The sequence below is a fragment of the Aethalodelphis obliquidens genome, unplaced genomic scaffold, assembly GCF_003676395.1.
Source record: "Aethalodelphis obliquidens isolate GAN/ISIS:26980383/991018 unplaced genomic scaffold, ASM367639v1 scaffold40, whole genome shotgun sequence".
NCBI classification, from domain to species: Eukaryota; Metazoa; Chordata; class Mammalia; order Artiodactyla; family Delphinidae; genus Aethalodelphis; species Aethalodelphis obliquidens.
This window is the reverse complement of record NW_020837984.1, coordinates 1,418,544-1,441,587: the sequence shown is the minus strand read 5'-3', so window position 1 is coordinate 1,441,587 and position 23,044 is coordinate 1,418,544. Positions and strand designations below refer to the sequence as shown.

The window sequence follows — 23,044 nt, the reverse complement described above, 5'->3', positions numbered from 1 at the left end:
TGTGTGTGTGTGTGTGTGTGTGTGTGTGTGTGTGTGTGTGTGTGTGTTGGTGGGGTGCTTCTTTTTAAAGAGGGTATTGGGTTATTGCCTAGAATTGAATGGCTTAATATATGCACTTTCTTAGATATGATTTACAGGCTTTGTTTCCTTGTGGTTTACTGGTTAAAAATTTTAGCATAATAATAGTAAATAGCTAGCACTTACATAGGGCCACTTTTTATCAGGCACTGTCCTAAGGCCTTTTGCATACACAAACTCATTTGATCCTGTCATCACAATAAGCCTCGCCCAGTGGCTTTACATTTTTAACAGATTGGTCTCATCAGATTTTCAAATTTAAGCACTTTTTCCTTAGGTTACCAAACTTAAAACAACTCTAGTTTTAAAACTTTCTAAGAAAGAAATGGGCAAAATGTAAATTGATTTATCTTAGTTAGTTTTCCCTGTAAACTTAATAGCCTAAATTGCAAAGATCATAAAAGCTAAAGAATTAGATATTACTATGTAAGGTCTAATTTCAGGGCTCCTATTTTGACCTCTTAATCTGCCAGGGGAGCTATTAAGTATGTTTAACATTTAGATGAATGGGTGTTATTATATGTTCTTGCTCTCTCAGATGATTTTTAAAAATTGTTACACCAAGTCAAGTACTGGAAGATGTGAATAAAATGAATGGTAAATACCCTTTTTCTCAAGAAATCTTTTTTCCCCCCTACTATTAGTGTAGTAATCTCTGACTTCAAAACAGTGTTTGGGCGATGTTTTTGAGTGCGTTATTCTAATGCTAAAGTATTTATTGGCCTTCAGTCTTAAGGGATTCATTATTAGAAAATACTGTTTTGAAAATATTATGTAGTTAATGAATAGTTTGGGCTTTCTAACTATTGCATGAAGAGGCCAGAGATTTTCAGCTATGATATGACTTGGTGACAAGTGTTCTCAAATATCACATTATACAAGGGTTCAGTGAATAAAGTTTAAAGTTAAATATTAACTTCTGAGCTGAGAATACTAGACTCTCTTTAAAAATTGCTTTGCTTTATTTATGTTTGGAGTTAGAGAGGCAGGGAGGAAAAGAACTGAGTTCTTGATATTCAGGCCACTTCTGATTTGAAGAATTTTGCAGGGTTTTGCAGCCCACACAGTTTTACAGCAAGTTCCAAAAAATATCATACCTATTTCAATGTAGCTATATAGTCTTCTGAAGTATGTAGTTTTGTACATAGGCTCCATATCTTATAATACTTAAGCATATCTCACATTTAAAAATATTTTCGCTGATTTGTCATTATATGTTGCCTTTAATGCTAAGTCAAATGATAATATCAGTTAAAACAGTTGTGAGACGTTAGTAAGGACGTAATATTCTGCACTGGAACGAATGCCAATTTTATAAAGTTGAACAAAAATTTCAGAAATTTCTTATATAGATTTGTTTTATCAGTAAAATTTTAGTTTGGTCTTATGTCACTTTCTCAAAGCAAATGTGGTATAATTAGCACCTGAATATTTCTCCTCAAGCAAAGAGTCTATTAATAGTACCTGCAGTGGTGTCTAATAGATATTTATTGAAAGATCGATTTGGAGCAGGTGGTAATTAAGGATAAGTATATATTTGCAAGTCTCTGGATTTCTGTAGTTGCAAAAGAAGGAAAAGATAGCATTACCTGAGAAATATGAGATTGCTGAAATTAAGTAAAAAATTTTTTCTATTTAAGTAACATATTCAGTAAACATTAATAATTTGACTTTGTGATTCTCCTGTCACACCCTCATAAGGGTGCAAAATGCTGATAATTTAAGAGAAAGTAAGAAGAGACTCGCATTTCCCAGGCTTGAAATTTAAGCTGTTACCCTTCTTTGGATCAGTTCATTTTTATCTTATCAGGTAACCATTGATTTTAAAGTTTTAAATGAAGCTGGAAACCAGCAGCATAATTCCCCTATCTGTCAAAAAATAAATAAATAAAAATAAAACAAAATAAGATTATAAAAAACTGTACATGGCTTTAAGTGCATTTCAAATATATTCAGTGGTTTACTCTGCCAGAAGAACAACCCTCTTTTCTTTCTTTTCTTTTGGTGGCCTTCCCCTCCCCCTGCAAAAGTAGCTCCATTTGGTGTGAGCAACAAGCAAAAGACTAGAACAATAAACAGATAGAGGAAGGCGGTAGTGCCTGAGTATTAGTAGCCTAGTTACAGATTGCACTGCGTCAGACTGCTCCACACCCAGAAGGCGTCAGGTGACTTCAGTCCTGCTGCAGTTGTGCAGCAGAGGAGACTGCAGATACGGTTGAGGAAACGGATATTTCATGTCTCAGGGGGTAGATTTTTGCAGTTACAGCTTTTCTGTTGGTATGCATAATTGATAATTGCATCTGTAGGGCAGATCGTGACAAGAGATGGACGGTCAGAAGAAAACTTGGAAGGACAAGGGTATATCTGCTTTTTAATCTTTATTCATTTTTTAATGTGACCAGTAATATATATTTCTATGAATAAGCTTTGCAATTTAGATATATTTTGGATTGAAAATGAAGCCTATGAAGGGTTTAAGAGTAAAGGATTAAAACAGCTATTTCAAATGTGTTTTTGCGGTTCGTTATGTATGAGAAAATGTCACGCTGTTCTGCTTCATTGGCATTTGATTTAGTCTTTGCAGTCCTATCGTTGATTAGGTTCTATTCTTTAATCTTGCAGGTTGTGAACAATATAGTTTTAACATAATTTCATTTGGTCACTTTGGTGTGATAAATCTACATAGCCATGTTTGTATTCCATAATGACATATTTTCTGTGACTAAGTTTTTTTTTTTTTTTTTTTAATCTGATTTGGTGTAGTTGAAATTCTATCCAAAGGTTTGTAGATAGCAAGATCCTGTGTTTGCAGTAAGCCTGTTTTCTTCTTTGGAAATATTATTGAACCTTTAAAGTTATTACCAGTCACCTTTTAATTAGATTATAATTTTGTATATCTTAAAATGGTTAAAATGTATACACAGTAGTTTTAAATGTGTGTCCATATTTAAGTCACTAACCTTTGTCCTTGTAATAACCAATCAGTGATCTTGATCCCCTTTCCTCCCCCTTGAAAGCCCAGATCCTTTCAAGTCTCAGTGGATTGGGGTTGTGTAAGAATTTAAGCTTGTAAGTGTAATGAATATTTTTAAAGTATTTTATTATGTAGATGGTTAAATGTGCCATTTTAAGAAAAAGGGAAGGTGGGTGGGCTGTGTATCTGACCTTTATAATAAATTGTCTTAAAAATTATTAGAGCTATTTTTTTAACATCTTTATTGGAGTATAATTGCTTTACAATGGTGTGTTAGTTTCTGCTTTATAACAAAGTGAATCAGTTATACATATACATATGTTCCCATATTAGAGCTATTTTTAAGTAGTCCAGTTAGACATTCCACACAAGCAATTTGTTTTCCTGGCCACATTCAAGTTTTATAATTAAAAAAAAAAAATTTCTATAGCAGAATTGTTAGCAGGATTGGTGATAATGTTTCTAAAAGCAATATGTGTAGCTAATTACAGGAACCTTTACAACATCCTTTTAAAAATTGGTTCAATGAAGTATTGTGGGGAAAAGGTGAGCTTAAGATTGAGTTCATATTGAGACATTGGAAAGATCTTACAGTTAACACTTAACAGAAAATAATATAGCTTTGGAGTTTTACCTTTATTGTTTCTTTACATGTGAATTTAGTGAACAGAAGGATTTTTATTTCTTCATCCTTTTCTGACCATTAGCATTACAAAGGGAAAGTAAATTGCTATATTAGTTTTCGATAAGTAAAACTGATAGTAGTGATAACAATACAATAAATCCAGACTTTAAAAATAGGTAAAAAATCACATCAGGGCCTACTCATCAACTATTAAGGCTCTGTATTAATAATTGGAGTCTTAGACCATTTAATAGCATCTTAAGTTCTTTATTTGCTAAACTAATTTAGGAATATTTTGAGATTGGAGAAATTAAGTTCCAGTATAGTCCATATTATTATACCAGACATTTATTTTGATTATTTTTAGGTACTAAGTATAAAATCAAATTTACGCTTGAATGTCTGTCTCTGGGGAGCCTCATTTTGTATGTAAGTGGAATGGCCTGATATTTTTTTAGTGTTTGGCTTTTTTGCTTGGGAAGACTAACTTTACCTATTGTTCTGGTTCATTGCTTAAGTTATATTTTAGTATTTATCAGCAGCTAATTTTAACGTTGCAGATTAGAGGTTATGACTTAAATGGAAATCCGTGAGAAGCTGAAACTGCCATGGAGTGAGTTTTTCCTCATTTTATGAAAAGTGTGGCGATAGAGGAAAGAGTCTAAGCTTTCTAGGTATATTAAAAAACAAACTTAAGCCCATATATTATTCTACTCTTTTGCCACCCTTGTTCCCTCCTTAAGTCCCATGGTTGAAATACATCCAGTTGGTATATCTGATTATGGTAACATGTAAGGGTATAAAGAAGTGAGAGATACTCTGATTTCCGTGTTTTAAAGAGTCTTTTTTTAGCTTATTAACTAGTATTTAAGACATTTATCTTGCAGGCTAAGACCAAAATTAATAATTTATATTTTATACATTTTTCATCTTGGATTTTCTATTGTTCTTAGTGGGATACTTACAACAAATGAAATCTATGAAGTACCTGATTATTGGGGTTAAAATGGAAAGCATTGATTAAGACAGTCAAAAGATTTTCAAGAGCTTAAAATAGAAGGAATTGGGTAGGTTTGGGGGTTTGGGTGGGGTGGGAGAATGATTTAACCATTAAACAAGGTGTAATTTAGACAGTGAATAGAGCTTTCTGGGTAGAACAGAATATTTATAGGATAGTAGTTGAAAGATAAGATTGGTATAAGTAAAGAATGTAGAAGACTTGTAAGATCTAGGTCAGGTTTCCTCAAACTTCCCTGAAGAGGAGAATCACCTAGTGCTTCTTTATTTTTATATGATTCCTGTGACCCTATTCAGATCTACCACATCAGAATTTATAGGGGAAAGGCATGGCAATATGTTAAGCACCTTGACAAAGGGTTGTGTTAATATTAGGCAAATGTAGGAAACACCAACCTAGTTTTTAAAGTTTCTGTTCTCATATGTTTTGATTTTGGCCAGAGTGAGAATCTTACCGTTTTTGGTCTTCAGTTTCCTCTTCTGCATGATTTCTAGTATTCCAATTTTGATGTTCTCTGGTTTTATGAAAAGATACCCTGGGTCAGATTGCAGAAGACATTGACTTTTGGATTTTATCATAAAGGAAATAAAGAGCCTTTGGAAGTTTTAAAGTAGGGAGTGGTAAAATGACAGCAGGTTTGAAAGACTGCTTTGGGGTGCTATATAAGATAAATTGGAGAAGAACTTAGAGGCAGAACAGGATGACTGTATTTGTGCCCAGATGTGCCTGAACTTGGCCTGAAGTAGGAATGAAAAGGAGGTGGCAGGTTTGAGAAACTTAGAAAGGAATACTTGATATTTGACATAGATTTGTGGGACTAGGGTGAGGGAGGGGCTCAAAGGACAACATGAAATTTCAGTCAGAGTGCAACCTTGGCAATGCTAGTGCTTTAGTGTCAGTAGAAATAGAGCTAAAGTAGGTAGAAATGATGCAAAGTTCTGTTTTGGAAACTTCAAATTTGAAGCTCAGAGAAATGACAGGCTTAATGATGAATGCAGAATTGGGAATTGAATGCAAAGTGAGACAGATGAATACTGTGAGGAAATTTGCATAGAAAGAACAGAAGGGGCTTCCCTGGTGGTGCAGTGGTTGAGAGTCTGCCTGCCGATGCAGGGGACACGGGTTCGTACCCCCGTGCGGGAAGATCCCACATGCCGCGGAGCGGCTGGGCCTGTGAGCCACGGCCGCTGAGCCTGCGCGTCCGGAGCCTGTGCTCCGCAATGGGAGAGGCCACAGCAGTGAGAGGCCCGCGTACCGCAAAAAAAAAAAAAAAAGGAACAAGATTAAGGAAGGAGAGCCTAAAACCTATATTGTGGGGACATGGAGCACAAGGAGGGATCAGGAAGTTATAGTCGGAGCAGTAAAAGCAGCAGGTTAGGGCTGGTTCCCTGATACTAGGGAGGGAGAGATTTTTCAAGAGGGAATGGATGGTTAAATACTAGAGAGAAGCCATTTAATGTGAAGATTGAGAAATGATTGTGGACCCTGTTGAATTTTAGGAATATGTACAACACTACCCATTATTAGTAGTGTTTTTGGGATTTGGCAGTTAACATACTGTAGGTGACCTTTGAGAGGAGTTTGTGTAGGATGGGGACAGAAATGTTTCTAGCATTAAAATTCAGTTTGATTATACGGCAAGACAAAAACTGACTTTGGACCATTTCTGGAGCATACTTCTTGCAGAGGTTCTTGTAGGGCTCCCTTATCTTTACTTTTGCTAAGTCACTTTCAATTTCTTTCAAAGGTTACTGAGTATATGGGTAAAGGTGTACGCTCATACTGACATTCAGGTAGAGAGGAGAAAGGGGTCTTGGCTGCTTGAAATAAATGTCCCTGGGAATCTCCCCCCCAAAAAAAAATCCTGAGAAGGGAACTTGGGTGTTAATCAATTGCGAGACCTATTGATTGGAGGAAGCCTCCTGCTTTTCAGTTCTAAACGTAGTTGAAACCCAGCGTTTAGTCATTTCATTAGATATTTCTTCTGGATCTTGGTTTAGTAGTGCAACACTGTGTGTGTGTATGTACGTGTGTATGTTGTAGAAAATTTAGAAGGTCTGTGGAAGAATAAAACCATCACTTCATAGAGTGGTTTTGGTGTGTATTTCTAACGGTGTGTGTATGTGTTGGGGTTACGTATGGTACATTTTGTTCCATAATCATTTTTCTCACACTAAATGGGGAAATACCTTTCATTTAGAAATATTCTACATTGTTTTAATGGGTGTAGTATTCTAAGTATGTACTGTTAATCCCTTATAGTTAAATATTCGTTATTGCTAAATTTTTTGCAAACATGAAGAAAGCTAAAATGAATATAATTGAATATAAATTATTGCTCTTATTCATAATTATTTCCAAATTGCTGGGTTGTAGTATTTAGGCTTTTGGTTCATGTTGCAGAACTTCCCTTCAGAAAGATACAAATTATTTTGAGTAATGTATAGGAGTGTCTGTCCTGAAACCTTGGCCAAGATTAAGTACTACATACGCATTTCTGATGGTTTTAACTCTTTCTAAGATAGCTGTTTTGTCAGTTTTAAGTAAATTACTTGATGAGAACCAGATTTAAATTGAAAAAGTAAATTGGTAATTTTTTTCTCCTATATATGGTTTAAAGTTTTGCATGGATAAGTAGTGGGAGCAATGGAAATATCTTCTCAGTTTTCTTTATTTACCCAAATCCGGGTACTCTTAATTCCTTGTCAGAACTTCTGACTGGTTTTTCCACTAAATCCTATATGTTAAGCCAAATTAATCTTCCTAAAGTATGGCTCTAATCATAGCACTTAAGGGGTTTTCCTTTACTTTTCAAATTAAGTTCATACTATCCTGGACTTTTAAGAGGCATTCCATGGTCTAATCCTAGCCTTTATAATCCCATCTCCCATTACTCTGTCTCCAGCCACATTGAAGGACTTGTTTCCTAAACATGCCTGTTCTTTGCATTTGCTTGTGTTTTTCTCTCTGTCTAAAATCCCCCTTCCCATTTCATTTTGCCCAAGTCTTGTCAAAAGCCCAATCCTTCCTGAAGTATTCACCTTCCAGGTGGAGGGAATCCAGTATTCCTCAGAACTCCTATCTCTTGCTTTTCGTTTTGTGCCTTCTGTTACAGTTATATATCTATATCTATATATATTACAGTTATATATAACTAATATATATGTATATAATACATGTAATATATATATGTAATTAAAAATATATATTTTATATATATATATAAATATTGGCTTTTTTTTCTAGTCTGTAAATTCCTTGAAGGCAGCAAAAGAAACAGTGGTGGCCTTATCACTGGGTCTCCTCATTGACTCCACACAGCTTTTCAACAAACTGACAGGATGAGAACTTTGATGTTCAGCCAGGTTTATTCCTGGCCTGAGCCTTATACATCCATTCTTGGGAATTTTTTTAAATGGTTTTTCAAATGGGAGAAATAAAAGGGATCCTCTACCTTACCCCTTTTTAAAGGAGCAATTAATTAAGCAACTTCTGTAAATCCAGGATTTTTAGATCATACCCACAGGCAAGACATCTTAATAGTCACTTATTCTTGTTTTATGGGTAAGGAAACCAAGAAAACTAAAGAGATTAAATTATTTGTTCAGGACTAGACAGCTAGTGGCATAGGGTCATTATCATGGATAATGCTCATTTATGTTACTGGATGTGTATTTATGTGTATGTAATGTATATGTTTAAATTTGCCTCATTGCTTTCAAACTTTTTAATCCAATCACCTTTTAGGCATTTATGTAAGGTATTGCTAGACACTAAAATACTGTTTGTCTCTCCTCAATACCACGATCTTATATTTATTCTAGGTAGCTCAAAGCAATTTAAGATTAAAAAATTATTAAATGTTAATGATACTTCTGCAAGTCTATTGTTAAGAGTTGGCAATTGAGACAGATTTAGGAATTACTACTCTCAGATTAACCAAAATTCTGATTTTCCATAAGAATAGCTGTTGCTAGTGTATAGTTGTTGTATATACTCATTTGTGTATTTTTTTCCACTTAAATAATCTAAAATTAAAATAGATTATCCTGGTCAGTGATGTGAATACTTTACCTTATTTCATTATCTGTACTATTAGCTATTTATTCATTGAGCATTTATACTGAGTGTGTGCCATAGGTGTGTAAGGTTATAGAAGTATAACTATAACTAGTTTACCTACTAGTGAAGTTGATTCTCTTTTTAAACTAGTAATTTGCTCAGACTTTTCCCCCTATTCCAGTTTATTAAGCTTTTCAGGTTTATAGAGTTATGGAACAGTATGTTTTCCATTTAGTTTTTATTAGTAGAAAACAGGATTTTGGCAGCAATTTCCTATTTCTAAGGTTTGGTGCCTATTTCTTGTAATGTGTGTATGCCAACAAGAAGTAAAGTTGGAAGTGGGAAGTTAGAATTATTTTCTGCTGTATTTTTTGTCATCTTCTAATAAAGCTGGAAATGGAATGTGGGATTAAAGGAAGTGTTGAAAACGACATGAACTAATTAATTAAATAAATTGTTGTGGTGGTTATTGAACCTCATTGTTTTCAGTCTCAGAGAAATTTGGATTTTCCTAAGAAGGCAGCAACAATCATAGGTAGTTTTACCTTCCTTCAGTATATTAAGACATTTTCTGCTTGAGGATACTTAATATAAGAGAAACAAGCACTTAAAGTAAGCTCAAATTTCATGGCAAATAACGGAGGGAAAAAGATTTGGTTAAGACTTGAAACATAAAACCAACAGTTATGAAAATAAGTTTTAGTTTATTTTTAACAAAGTTTAGGTTGTAATCACAGCTGTGCATAAGTCTTAGAATGAACAGAGATGAATCAAGCTTTTGGGCTTTTTGGTGTGTATTTTTTACTAGAAAATTGTTTGGTAGCACAACATGATATTTTTGTGGTTGAATTTTCACAGTGGATCACATGTAATGTCCTTTTACAAAAATGTTCAAGGGTTTTAATGACTTTCCTCGTGGCTTCTCTTAATCTTTTGAGGTCAGATATTCTGTTTTGAAGTGCCTATTGGACTGTCAATCTCTTTTGGAGTAATTCTCCAACATCACTCAAAACATTAACCGTACAAAATGCTACATTATTAGGAAGATCTGCAGTTTTGTGTTGTGGTTGATTTGTGTTGTCTTATCTATTAATATCTATCTAGCTATAGCTATTTATAGTTTTAATTTATTTTTTTCAGAGAGAGGGACAATTTAGATGGCTTCTAGGAACTACAATTTGCAATTTGAACAGAACATGATTTACTCCTATTACTGAATCTATGTTACTGGAATTTACTGGTCTGTGTATATAACTCTGCTCATGGTGTTAGTTAATTACTTCTCTCTTTAAATTGGGGTTGAAACACTATTTGGAATCCTCAAGTAGGGTAAAAAGCAAACTTGAGTACTGATAAATTCCTTTAAATACAAAATATGTGGTATGATGTAAAGAGTGAGACCTTCACAGTCAGACCTGAATTTCAATCAGTAACCCTGCACAATTTATTTAATAATACTTCTGAGCCTCGATTGCCTTATGTATAAAGTGCAGATAATAAACACTTTATAGAGTTGTTGTGATTAGTGATAATGTATATAAAGTACTTGCACAGTTCCTTGCTCAGAATAGGGGATTACTAAATTTTTATAGAAAGGGCAAATATAGAATTTATACTAGTTTTATGTAAAATATTTCTTCCTTAGATGTGTGGTTGTTGAAATGGACAACATACTGTAAAGTTGTCAGAAGTAAGACAGGGAAGCTTTAGTGATGAAAAAGACAAGGACCTGAAATTGTATCTTTTAAAAACTCTAGCTACAGGATGAGGAGAGATGGCCAAGAGAGATGCTGGTTTGCCAAGTATTTGGTTGAGATACTTTGTAGCAATACTAGGTATCCTTCAACCTGAAACTTGCTAACTGAAACCAAGTTAGCAGTGCTTTCAGAGAAAGTTGAACTCACCTTTTAAATAATCAGAGCTTAGTTAAGCATCGTATTTAATATTTGATTGCCCTGCCTGACTGTATCTCTTCAGACATTACTTTTATTTAGTGTGTTTAATTCATCAAGCATTTCCATGTGTGAAATCTCCATTCATTTTCAACTAACTTGTTAGGTGGCTATCATTTTTCTAATTTTACATGATGGTAACTAGAAGGAAGAAATAGGACTCAAGCTCCTCTTACCGTGTTTGCTGAAAGAGTTAAGCTCCCACTCTGCACAGATATTTTTGTGGACCACCACCTGTCATGTTTTAGCCAAGTGAATGGTTATTATATGGAGATAAAATGCTTACTATGTGGTAATAAATGATCAACTCTGAATTCTAGTCACTTTTCCTGGCAATTGGGAAGAATTTGATTTAAGGATTGTGATTTCTAATAAATACATAATTATTTATTAATATAAAGACCATGGTTGTGAAAAATAACAACTGAAAATTTAGTATCATTCTAATATTCATATGTTTATTTATTAACTTCCTTTTTAACTGCCTTTCTCCCTTTCTCATTCTTCATCTGACTTTATTAAAGAGAACTTAATATTTGCTTTTGCTTAGGAAGTAGGCATTTTACTGCTAGCTGTTCCTTGTTCTCCCAGTATTTTGGGGACCACCTAGTTCAATGTTTTTTTCCACCCAGACAAAAGATTTAAAAATTGAAACCTGACTTCAGGCTGTTCAAGGAAGAGCTACAGTAAGAATTTGATTTGAGGCAAAATGTAATTGGATGGCTCCTGCATGTAAGGCTGGCACTATTTTTAGCTATGACAGATGACAGTTAATGATTACCAGATGTAGGCAACTCGTCTTACTCTGCATTGGGCCAGAAGTGTTTCTTTTGAATAAGAGATGATAGTGTACTGAATTATTTTAAATGAAAATTTTCGTTTGATAAATTGCTACTGCTTAAAGCACTATCAAAATAAAGATTTTTCACATTTTCATTTGGAAAACAAAAGTGGGGAAGCACTGCAGGGAATAAATCACTTTTTTTTAAGTGACAAAAATTTGTTTAAATTGATCAAAATTATTTTAGTAATACACAAGCATCCTCCATTGTTATAAGAGGAAAAAGCACTGTTAGATTAATTTCAGATCTTTAAAAGGATACTTCATGAACATTTTATTTAAGAATAAAGTTTACATCACAGTAGGTTGCCTTGCATGATTAACACTCCATTCTGCAGTGTAGAAGGAAACTTCAGGAATCATGAAGGTTTAAATTTTCCTTTACAAGCCCTTTGTCTTAATTTTGGTTTCTCACGGATAAAGAGGCCATTGAACTCTTCCTTCATAAACAAAACTAATAAAGTGATTACAGAGGAATCCAAAATTAGCATTTTAGTGACCCTATAGTTCTTATTTAAAGATGTCCTTTATTTTAATTTGAAAATATTACAGTCTTTAATTATTCTTAGGAATAGAAACATTTTAATCTGATCACTATTCAGACAGTGCAGCAAATATTAATGAAGCAGGTAATGAGAATATAAAGATGAAATGCATTTAAGCAGCCCTTCAGGGTCTAGTAAGGAGAGACAAGCCTGTAAAACAATATTTACTGTTTTATAAATTATCTGAAAGCATTGCTATTTGTTACTTAATAAGTGTGGATATCTGATGGTAGTTTAAATAAAACAAATGTTAAATCCAAAGCACAGAAACATTTTTTGAATAATTAGGATTAGTGCATGCTTTAAACTGGCATTAAGTGTGCATTCATTGTAATCAATTAGTAATATTTATTGAAGGTTTAGTTGGTTCAGGCTTTGTGCTTAGCTCTGGAGATGTGGTAGGTAGTAAGATAAAATGCTGTCTTCTGGGGCTTACAACCTAGCAGAGAAACATGTTTAAAATGAGTTTGTTTTTTTTTTAATTAAGTGTACATACAGCTCATTGACTTAGTATACTTATGGAATTGTGCAGCCATCACCATCATTTAATTTCAGAACATTTTCATTCCCCCCCCCAAAAAAAAATCTTAAACCCATCATCAGTCACTCGCCATCTCTCCTCCTCCCAGTTACTGGCAACCACAAATCTACTTTCTGCCTCTCTAGAACTGCCTATTCTAGACACTTCATGTAAACAGAACCATACGACTGTGTAACCTTTTATGTTTGCCTTCTTTAACTTAGCATAATATTTTCAAGCCTCATCCATGCTGTAGCATGTTATCAGCACTTCATTCCTTTTTATTGCCCAATAATATTCCATTGTACGAATATTTTATTCATTAGTTGATGGACATTTGGGCTGTTTCCACTTTGGGTTATTATGAATAATGCTGCTGTGAACATTTGTGTAGATAGATTTTTTTCTAGTCTTTTGGGTAGAAATTCCTAGGTGTGGAATTGCTGGGTCATATGGTAGCTCTCTTTAACTTTCTGAGGAATTGCCGAACAGTTTTTCACAGTGGCTGAATTTTACATTCCCATCAGCAATGTAAGAGGATTCCAATCATCATCACTCTTGTCAACATTTGTCATTGTCCATCTTTTTTACTTTAGCCATCCTAGTGTGTCTGAAGTGGTATCTGATTGTGGTTTTGGTTTGCATTTCTCTGATGACTAATGATGTTGAGCATCTTTTCATTGCTTACTGGCAATTTGTATGTATTCTTTGGAGAAATTAATATTCAAATCCTTTGCCCGTTTTTAATTGGTTTGTCTTTTTATTGTTGAGTTATAAGAAGTTTTTTTAATATATTCTGAATACAAGTCTTTTATCAGATATTTAATTTGTAAATATTTTCTCCCATTCTGTGGTTGAATTTTCACCTTGATAGTGTCCTTTAAAGCACAAAAGTTTTTAATTTATTGAGGTCAATTTATCTGGTTTTTTTTTTTTTAAACTGCTTCTGCTGTTGGTGACCTATCTAAGAAACCATTGCCTAATCCAAAATCATGAAGATTTATACCTATTTTTTTCTTCTAAGTTTTGTACTTTAAACTCATTGGGTCTTTAATCCATTTTAAGTTAATTTTTGTATATGGTGTAATGTATGGGTGCAACTTCAGTCTTTTGCAGTTAGATATCCAGTTGTCCCAGCACCATTTGTTGAGAAAACTATTCTTTTCCCCTTTGAATGTCTTGGCATCCTTGTCAAAATCAGTTGACCATAATGTAAATGTAATTTCTGGACTCTTCATTTTATTCCATAATCTGTCCATCCTTCTGCAGCTACCAAACTGATTACTGTAGCTTTGTTGGAAGTTTTGAAAAGGGGAAGTGTGAATTCTCCAACTTTGTTGTTTTTTACAATTGTTTTTGGCTATTCTGGATCTCTTGCATTTCTATAGGAATTCTGCAACTGGTATGTCAGTTTTGGCTAAAAGGCAGCTAGGATTTTGATAGAGATTGCTCTGTAGATCAATTACCATTTTAATAATAGTGCCTTTTAATCTATAAACATGGGATGTCTTTCCATTTATTCGTCTTCTTTAATTTCTTTCAACAATACTTTGTAGTTTTCAGTTTCTGATACTTTGTAGTTTTCAGTTTCTGAGTCTTTCACTCTTTTTAAACTCTTTTTGATGCTATTGTAAATGGAATTATTTTCTTAATCCATTTTCAGATCGTTTGTTGCTAGTATAGAAATACAATTGATTTTTGTATATTGATTTTTTTTTTTTTAATCCTGCAACCTTTCTGGACTTGTTCATTAGTTCTAGTAGTTTTTTGGTGGATTCCTTAGGATTTTCCACCTACAACATCATGTTATTTGCAAATAGAGATTGTTGCATTTCTTCCTTTACAATCTGCATATCTTTTATTTTTTTTCTTGACTAATTGCCCTGCCTCCATACCCCCCCAGGACAGTGTTGAATAGAAGTTGAAAGAGGGGATATCCTAGCCTAGTTTTTGGCCTTAGTGGGTGGGGACGCTTTCAGTCTTTCACCATTAAGTATGATGTTAGCTGTGGGTTTTTTGTAGATAACCTTTATCAGCTTGAGGACATTCCTTCCATTCCTATTCCTAGTTTGTCAGGTGTTTTTATAATGAAAGGGTCTTGGATTTTGTCAGATGCTTCTTCTGTGTCTAGTTGTGATGATCATGTGGGGTTTCGTCCTTGATTCTTTTAATATGGTGTATTATTGATTGGTTTTTATATGTTGAACCAACCTCGTATCCCTGTGATAAATACCATTTGGCCATGGTGTATAATCCTTTTTATGTGTTGCTAGATTCAGATTGCTAGTACTTTGTTGAGGATTATTTTGTCTGTATTCATAAGGAATCTTGGTCTGTAGTTTTCTTTTCTTGTGATGTGTCTGCCTGATTTTGGTATCAGGATTGAGCAAACATCTAAATTAACTAATGGATATAAATTTCTTGATGGATATTAGAAGCAATAGTGTTTCAATATATTTCTCAGAAAGGGTTTTAATAAAACTTTATGACTCCCTCCATTGAGAATCAACAATCCTGGATAAACTTAATCTTCCAAAGTTTTTTCATTTAAACCAATTTAAATAATCTGAGACCTGAAATATTTGTGAGTGTCAATTAAGGTGGCTAGAAACTAATATTTTTTCATCCGTACAGCTTCACTAACAATTTCTTAAATTCCTTTACAAAAAAGGATTGAAATCCTTCTATACTTTGCACAATGACTGTGATAACAGTATAGATTGCTTCTCAGACCTTCCTATTCTAGGAAATATTACTTTTGTCTTACGTGTGCCTATCAGTACCTAGTTGTCCTGTCTCTCTTGACTCTTTTTCCCTTTGTTCCTCCTCTGTGCTTTAAGGCTCCACCAGGGCATCCCTGGGGCTTATTTCCACAAGACTCTCATGGTATCTGCTTTGAGAACTCTTGTGTAACTATTTACGTATTTTCATGCAATATGTATCGACTTGCATACCAGATTTTCAGAGCTCTTCCAATTATTGAAAAGATCTCATTTCTAGGAACCATTTAATAGGTGGAAAGGAAGCAGTAGGTTATGGTTTACTGTACTTTCATGCAGTTAGGTTTATATTAGGCTGCAGTCACTGAATACTGCTGGATCATATACATGACTATTCCCATGTCATCAACTTTGGAGAAATTGACTTTATTATACCCAAAGCACCAGAATTTTAACTATCAGCTGTATGTACATATTAAGCTAGTAGGGAGGGTATTCTCTGCCCAATAGGAAAGCCTACTGGGAAAACCACACTCTTAATCAGATTCATATGGTTCTTAAAAGATGCTTTCAACAGCTTGATTAATTATAGTTTTCTACTATGGAAACATACAGGTCAAGAATATTGGAATAGAGCTCTTTTCTCCTTTTTGGATTTAACTGTAGGTGAAGTATATATATTAAAATTTACAAGTTCCTTATCAATTAACCTATCTTGTTAATTTTACTTTCTTCTTGGCCTTTATGATTCATCTCACATGTAATAATTATCTGCTTATACTCTGCCTATTCATTATATGTGCAAATGTGTAACATTTTGAAGGACTTTAATGTGCTGGGCCTTTAATTTGGCATCATACATGAGTGTGAGCTTTATCAATAGGAAGCCTGTGTTAAAAATTCATGTTGTACCACTTATTAATTAAATCATTTGCGTCCAGTCATATAAGAGCTGTCTCTCACTTTCTTGTCTGAAAGCCTGCCTCATAGGGTTTTAAAAATTGAAAGAGGTAATGTCTACAGACAGTATTTGGTATAATTTAAGTGCCCAGTAAATGTTGACTCAGGAAATAAAGGGATATGTGGAGACTGTAGATCAGCAACCTGGAAAACATTTCTCAGGCCTAAAAAGTGTATAGCTTTTCAGTCTTTTTTTGGCACCTCTCATACTGTTGTCATAGTGACATAGTTCATGATCGCTTGAAAAATTATAGGAATATGAATTTGTTGTTCTCCTAAAGCTTTAATAATGTTTGACCAAAAAAGAAAGAGTTTCTAGGAAGGTGCATTTCAAAAACACTGATATAAATAAAAATATTTAAGCCTCTCTCCCCCCAGTAAATCTAGATCGAGAAAGGAAGCAGATATTTTAAAATTTTTATTTGGCACAGATAATACAGCATTAAATCTCACTAATTTGGACGCACTGACTAGGAATTTGAATGCAAGATTGATATGTATCTTTGTACTAACTGTGAATCATGTTAGTTTCTGTGAGTCTAGAGGAAGTAGAGCCTCATCCAAAGTTATACAATGCAGAGCCAGTACTAGAATGTGGGTCTCTTGAGTCCCAGTCACTGATATTTCCTTGCACCATAGCCATCTACATAGAAATCATAGACTACTTATAAATAATTCTTATCTAGTCATTGAAACTGTTCAAACAGTAACTCTATTTTATTAGGTAATTTGGTTAGACATTAATATATGTTGTATATACCTCTAAGCCTAAGTCATTTATTTCATAATCAGGTTTTACTGACTAGTTTTCTTTTTAGCACCTTTTTGGAGTATAATTGCTTTACAATGGTGTGTTAGTTTCAGCTGTATAACAAAGTGAACCAGCTATACGTATACATATATCCCCATATCCTCTCCCTCTTGTGTCTCCATCCCACCCCTCTAGGTGGACAGAAAGCACGGAGCTGATCTCCCTGTGCTATGCAGCTCCTTCCCACTAGCTATCTATTTTACATTTGGTAGTATATATGTCCATGCCACTCTCTCACTTTGTCCCAGCTTACCCTTCCCCCTCCCCATGTTCTCCACTCCATTCTCTACGTCCGCTTCTTTATTCCTGTACTGACTAGTTTTTAATGATGGTAAGGAATAGTGAGGCTATCTGCATTTATTTTTTATCACTAATAGTGATTTTGAAGGTTAATAAATGTTTTGGAGCACTTTGAGGACCAGACATTTTTACAAAGGAGGGTTTTTTTCATATAAAAGCAGGTTTGGGGTGTACCTTACTTGCTTATTCTTCTAGGTTGTCAACTTTTAGGTGCCCTATAATAGTGAAAACTTAGATGTTTTAAAATCCTTTTCCATGTGGTTTATAAAGTAACATGTTTGTGACATAACACAGCAATACAGTTTATTTAAAGTTACTCATAGGTTGACATTTTGTTTTCTTTTTCTCTGTATATTTATTTTTATTTATTTATTTATTTTTTTGCGGTACGCGGGCCTCTCACTGTTTTGGCCTCTCCCGTTGCGGAGCACAGGCTCCGGACGCGCAGGCTCAGCGGCCATGGCTCACGGGCCCAGCTGCTCCGCGGCGTGTGGGATCTTCCCGCACCGGGCACGAACCCGCGTCCCCTGCGGCAGGCGGACTCTCAACCACAGCGCCACCAGGGAAGCCCTAGGTTGAGTTTTTTGAACAGTATCAGCTCATTGAGTGTTTGCTGAATGTCAGAAAACTATTAGCATCGCTGTTATTTCTTTATTCAGTGTTTATTATTCATAGTGTAGATACACTATTTCAAGTTCTGGTCCTGTCGCAGTTGTGTTAGTATCTTGGTACAGTAGTAGAAACTAGTTGAATCGAACAAAACTGATGTAGATGTTTTCAGCAGAGTTGGAGCGAACTTGAAATAGGGAAAACTTTAACAAATAGTTGAAATCAGAGTTTGAAAACAAAGCCGTAAATCATATATAGGATGTTAAATTAATAGCATTCAAATCAAATCCTGTTTAGGAGAATGGAATAAATGTTCCCTAAACATAATAAATGTTGTTGAATTCCTGCTATGTGCGACACACTGTGATGGGCATTTAAAATATCTTAATCAGTATTCAAATGATATTTAATAATGGGAATTTAGGGCTTCATAATAATATCTAACATTTTACAGTTCACATGCATAATTTTTCCCACAAAAGTACCCTTAACGGGGGTACCGTTAAAGTCAAATACCTTCGAGGACCTGGGGATCAAGACCAAAGCAGCCCCCAGAAATGTGATTTTTCTTTGTCACCTCCTTCATCTTAAAAATGAACAACTATTTAAAATTGTACTCGAGAGTATATCCATATTTATTTTACTGTAAGATTGCTCCCCCCACCCTAACTGTCCACAGTCCAGAAGGAGGTGAATTATGTTTAGCCTGTGAATTCAAGAGCCCCTTGGCACACTGCAGAATTCTCCTTGGGTTGTACATAACCTGATCTTGAAACCACAGGTCTCTGGTTATTTGATCCCCACAGTGGCCTGTGTCCATGGGCCAAGAGCAGACTTGTTAGGTTAAGCTTTGTCTGATTCCTTACTATTAATAAACGTTATATAACACTGCAACACATTTTTTCTTTGATACCTAAAGTTTTATGGCATTGCATGTACCTCCTCCTAGAGGGAGATAGCTTTTTAGGTAATCTAAAAAGGCTGTTTCCCTCTGTTATTTGCTTTGCAGGAAATTTTTGTTTAATGATAGCCAAGTTAGGTTACAATTTTGTTAAGTTTCTCAGAGATCTTTTAAAAGCAGAGCTGTGAAACTCATCTGTGTAGTTTTTAGTAAAGTTTTAGTTTCTTGGCATGTTTTTTTTTGAATTAGTGATTTTTCTGCAGATAAATATATTTTTGTGTCACTGAAATATCTTATTTTAGTGAGTGCATAAGATACTTTTTTTGTTATTTGAATATATCATGCATTTTGTGAAGATAAAAACCCTCAAGATGATTTTTAAGAAGCCTCTTGTTTTAGATTAGGTGTCCTGCTGTGTTGGGCTTGAGAGATTTAATAATCTTGTAGAGCCAGGATGACTTGGACATGTAGGAAATAGATTTGAATGAGAAATATTTTATGGTAAGTGGAAATCAGTATAAGGTGTTATGCTAATATACAGCTTAGGGTGGGTTTAAAATTTAGCTTATAAAGTTAATCTTTAGTATTTTAGGTTTTGGTTTATCTAGAGGCCTTTTTACTTTTGTGGGTGGAGTAAATATAAACGTGCCAAATACAAATGGGTAAAGTAATGTTCTAATTTCAGATTTCTTCTTTTTAAATTTTTAGTTGTTGACCTTCTCTATTGGAGAGACATTAAGAAGACTGGAGTGGTGTTTGGTGCCAGCTTATTCCTGCTGCTTTCATTGACGGTATTCAGCATTGTGAGTGTAACGGCCTACATTGCCTTGGCCCTGCTCTCTGTGACTGTCAGCTTTAGGATATATAAGGGTGTGATCCAGGCTATCCAGAAATCTGATGAAGGCCACCCATTCAGGTGAGATGTTTGGAAAACAAGGCACACAGTTGGCAGCACTATAAACAAGAGTAGTATTGAGACTTCACTCTGCTATCTGTAGAGTTACAGGCATGCATTTTTTACTGCTAAAAGATAATTGCAAATGTTTGCTGAAAACCTATACCAAAAGCATCTGCATTTGAGATTTCCTAACAGTCATTTCATAGGCTCATGATGGAAAAGACTGGGTTTATGTATCATTCGCCTAACTCTACTACTTGTTAGTAATATTTATTTATTAGAAGTAGGTATTGGTTACCTAATTTTACTTGTATGGAAGCTGTATCTTTTTAACATGTTTGGGATTGGTGAGAGTTATATTTTCTTTATTGCTTACTTTTTATGCTATCTGATATTAGAAATACCTTTCTTTCCAATAGTATGTTAATATTTTTCTGTTATGCTTCCTCATCATGTCTATGTCTTTTCTTACCATTCCTTCTCTATCTAGTTTCTTCTTTTCCTTCCCTAAGGCATTACTTTTGTATTATCCTTTGGATAGCTCCTTTATTTCAGCATCTCCTTGCCTCTAAACCGTCATCTTCTTACCTTATTTTGACAAGTAGCATTATCTCTGCAATTGCTAATGGGGTGGATGCACCTCAGCTTTGGATCTTCTGACCTCACTTCATACTCATCACGTTCCCCACCCTCACCTCCCTTTAAAAATTGAGATAAGTCTAATTCACATACTATAAAATTCAGTGGTTTTCAGTATATTCACTGAATTGTACAACTGTCACCATCTCATTCCAGACATTTTCATCACACCCAAAAGACACTCTGCATCAGTACCTCTCACAGCAACTCCCCACCCAGCCCCCCACAGCCACGAATTCATCATGTCTTTAAATGAGTCTTTTATCTCAGACTTGTCAATTTCTATCAGTTAACACCACTATTATCCTAATTTCAGGCTCCCGGTTTTCACGAAACTATGAGAATAGATACTACTCCATTTTACAGATGGGGAAACAAACTTTGAATTCAGTAACTTGAAATTGCAACTTCAAAATAGCAGAGTTATATCATGCCACAAATCGTAAAGGAATATGATTTTTAATTAGTTACACTGAAATATGTAAAAACATTGTCAAGCGAACAATTCTAAATTATCTATAAATTTTACATATTGTTTGATTTTTTAAAGAAGACTTTTAGAAGAAACTAGTGATTTCTTTATTTCCTTAGAAACACTGTCCTTAGCTCAAAGGCCTTTTATGGTTATTATAAAGTAAATTCAGCCAACATGCCAATTTAATAAGCCTTTTGGACAGTTTTCCAAGTTCTCCAGTCACAGTAAAGTTAATATCATACAGTTCTTATGTAATAACCTGTGGTCATTGGAAAATAGTGACAACTGTGCTGGCATTGCATTAGTATCACATAAATGCCAGTTGAATGAATGTAAAGATCCACAGGGTGCCATTGATGGAGAGTGCTGCCTTTGTGGCCTGCTGGCCAGGCATCCTGTCTTCAGCAAGAACAAAAGCAGTGGTACAAAGAAGCAGAATACCAGCTAAAGTCGTATCAGCCACTTTTCTAGATTTCTTAAAGCTGCATAAATAAATTTTTGCTGATTTAAGGGTAGGTGTGAATGTTTGACCATTTTTAACTTGATAATAATAACTTGCTATTTGTTGGCTAATAAATAACAAGTGTCCTATGCTAGACATTTGTACTAATGAAGATATATTCCTAGTCCTTGACAGTTTATACTTTAGTAGAAAAAAATATACAAGTATACACATGTTTATATTTCAGGGCTGGATATGGTAATTAGTGTAAGAATAATACAAAAGAAAGCATTGTTAGAGTTACATAGTAGGGTTGGGAGAGGCATCGTGTATGGATGGAATTTGAGATGGTGCTGACTGACGGTGTGCTATCTCCAGAGGTGAGAGGAGAGCACTGTGGATTGGGAAAACAGTGTGAGGAATAAAACTTCACATTAAGATGAAAAATGTTTGGTGAATGGCTCAAGTTTGAGCTACAACATTGTAGTGAGAAATAAGGTTGGAAGGATTTAGGAGGGCTGTGGTAGAAAAGTTGGAACCATAGAATCATAGAATGTTTGAGTCTGAATGGATTCAGGAAGTCTGTTTTTTAATTTTGTGGAGTTGGAACCATGACCTAAAGAAGTTCAATGCCTTTTGCAAGGTTACATAGCTAGGTGGTAGCATGCCTCCTAATTCCCACCTGAGTTCAACCTAAATAGCACTATCTAGTATAGCTCAAATAAAACGAATCTGGCATTGGCTGAAGGAGTGAATCAGAAGATAGATTAGAGACTGGTTTGGACACTGATAGACTATTCCAGTTTTTAAATAATTAGCACTTAAACTATAGTGATGGCATAGCGAATGTAAACGAGGAGGCACAGGGCTTCCCTGGTGGCGCAGTGGTTGAGAGTCTGCCTGCCGATGCAGAGGACGCGGGTTTGTGCCCCAGTCCAGGAAGATCCCACATGCCGTGGAGTGGCTGGGCCCGTGAGCCATGGCCGCTGAGCCTGTGCATTTGGGGCATATTTCAGGGGTAAAACTATGAGACAAGGAGTTATCAAAGAGGACTGTAATTTCCAGTGTAACTAGGGTCCACGGATATGGGGAGTTTTTGAGGAGGGACTGGGTAAAGAGTTGCTTCCAACAGATAAGAGAGAATCCTTAGCACTTCTGATTGCTCTAAGATAAATGGCTTCTTTGAAACAGTAACTAATGAAACAATTCTTTGCATTCCCCTACTTGACTTTTTCCCCCCATTACAGTTGTCTTCTTAAATTTTAACAATTCCAGCTGTATTCAGTATAGATTGGGGCATCTAAATGGACAGGAACTATTGTGTTTCACTGAGATTGACTTTTGGCAGCCATTTCACAATTGAGGGCTTGGCTTATTGGATAGTTTCCCCTAAAGATTAGGCTGAGAGAGTATAGTATTTGGAAATGAGTAGAAGTTTTGTTAGGAACAAAACTTTTTGATGGGATAACATTATGTCCTCCTGAAAAAACCAAATCCATAATAATCCATAATAATAACTACCATTTATTGAGTGCTTCTTCGTGCCTGATTGTGTTAAGCACATTACTCATTGAAATCTCAAGATAATCTCCATTGTATAAGTGAGGAAACTGAGGTTACAGGGATGACTAAATAACTTTCAAACGTTACACAGCCAGGTAAGTGGTAGAGCTT

At 34.9% G+C, this 23,044-nt stretch overlaps 1 protein-coding gene across 4 annotated transcripts in view; it reads left to right on the top strand.

Moving 5' to 3' along the window:
- The window catches only part of RTN4 (reticulon 4), a 66,555-nt gene that overhangs the window by 31,760 nt on the left and 11,751 nt on the right, over positions 1 to 23,044 (top strand). For 3 of the 4 annotated variants that reach the window (XM_027131681.1, XM_027131680.1, XM_027131683.1), the window contains one exon: positions 19,625 to 19,832. In XM_027131681.1, coding sequence (XP_026987482.1) covers positions 19,625 to 19,832 — 208 coding nt within the window. Of the gene's footprint in view, positions 1 to 2,164; positions 2,437 to 19,624; positions 19,833 to 23,044 lie in introns of those variants that run through there. The other variant, XM_027131682.1, reaches the window with a different exon arrangement.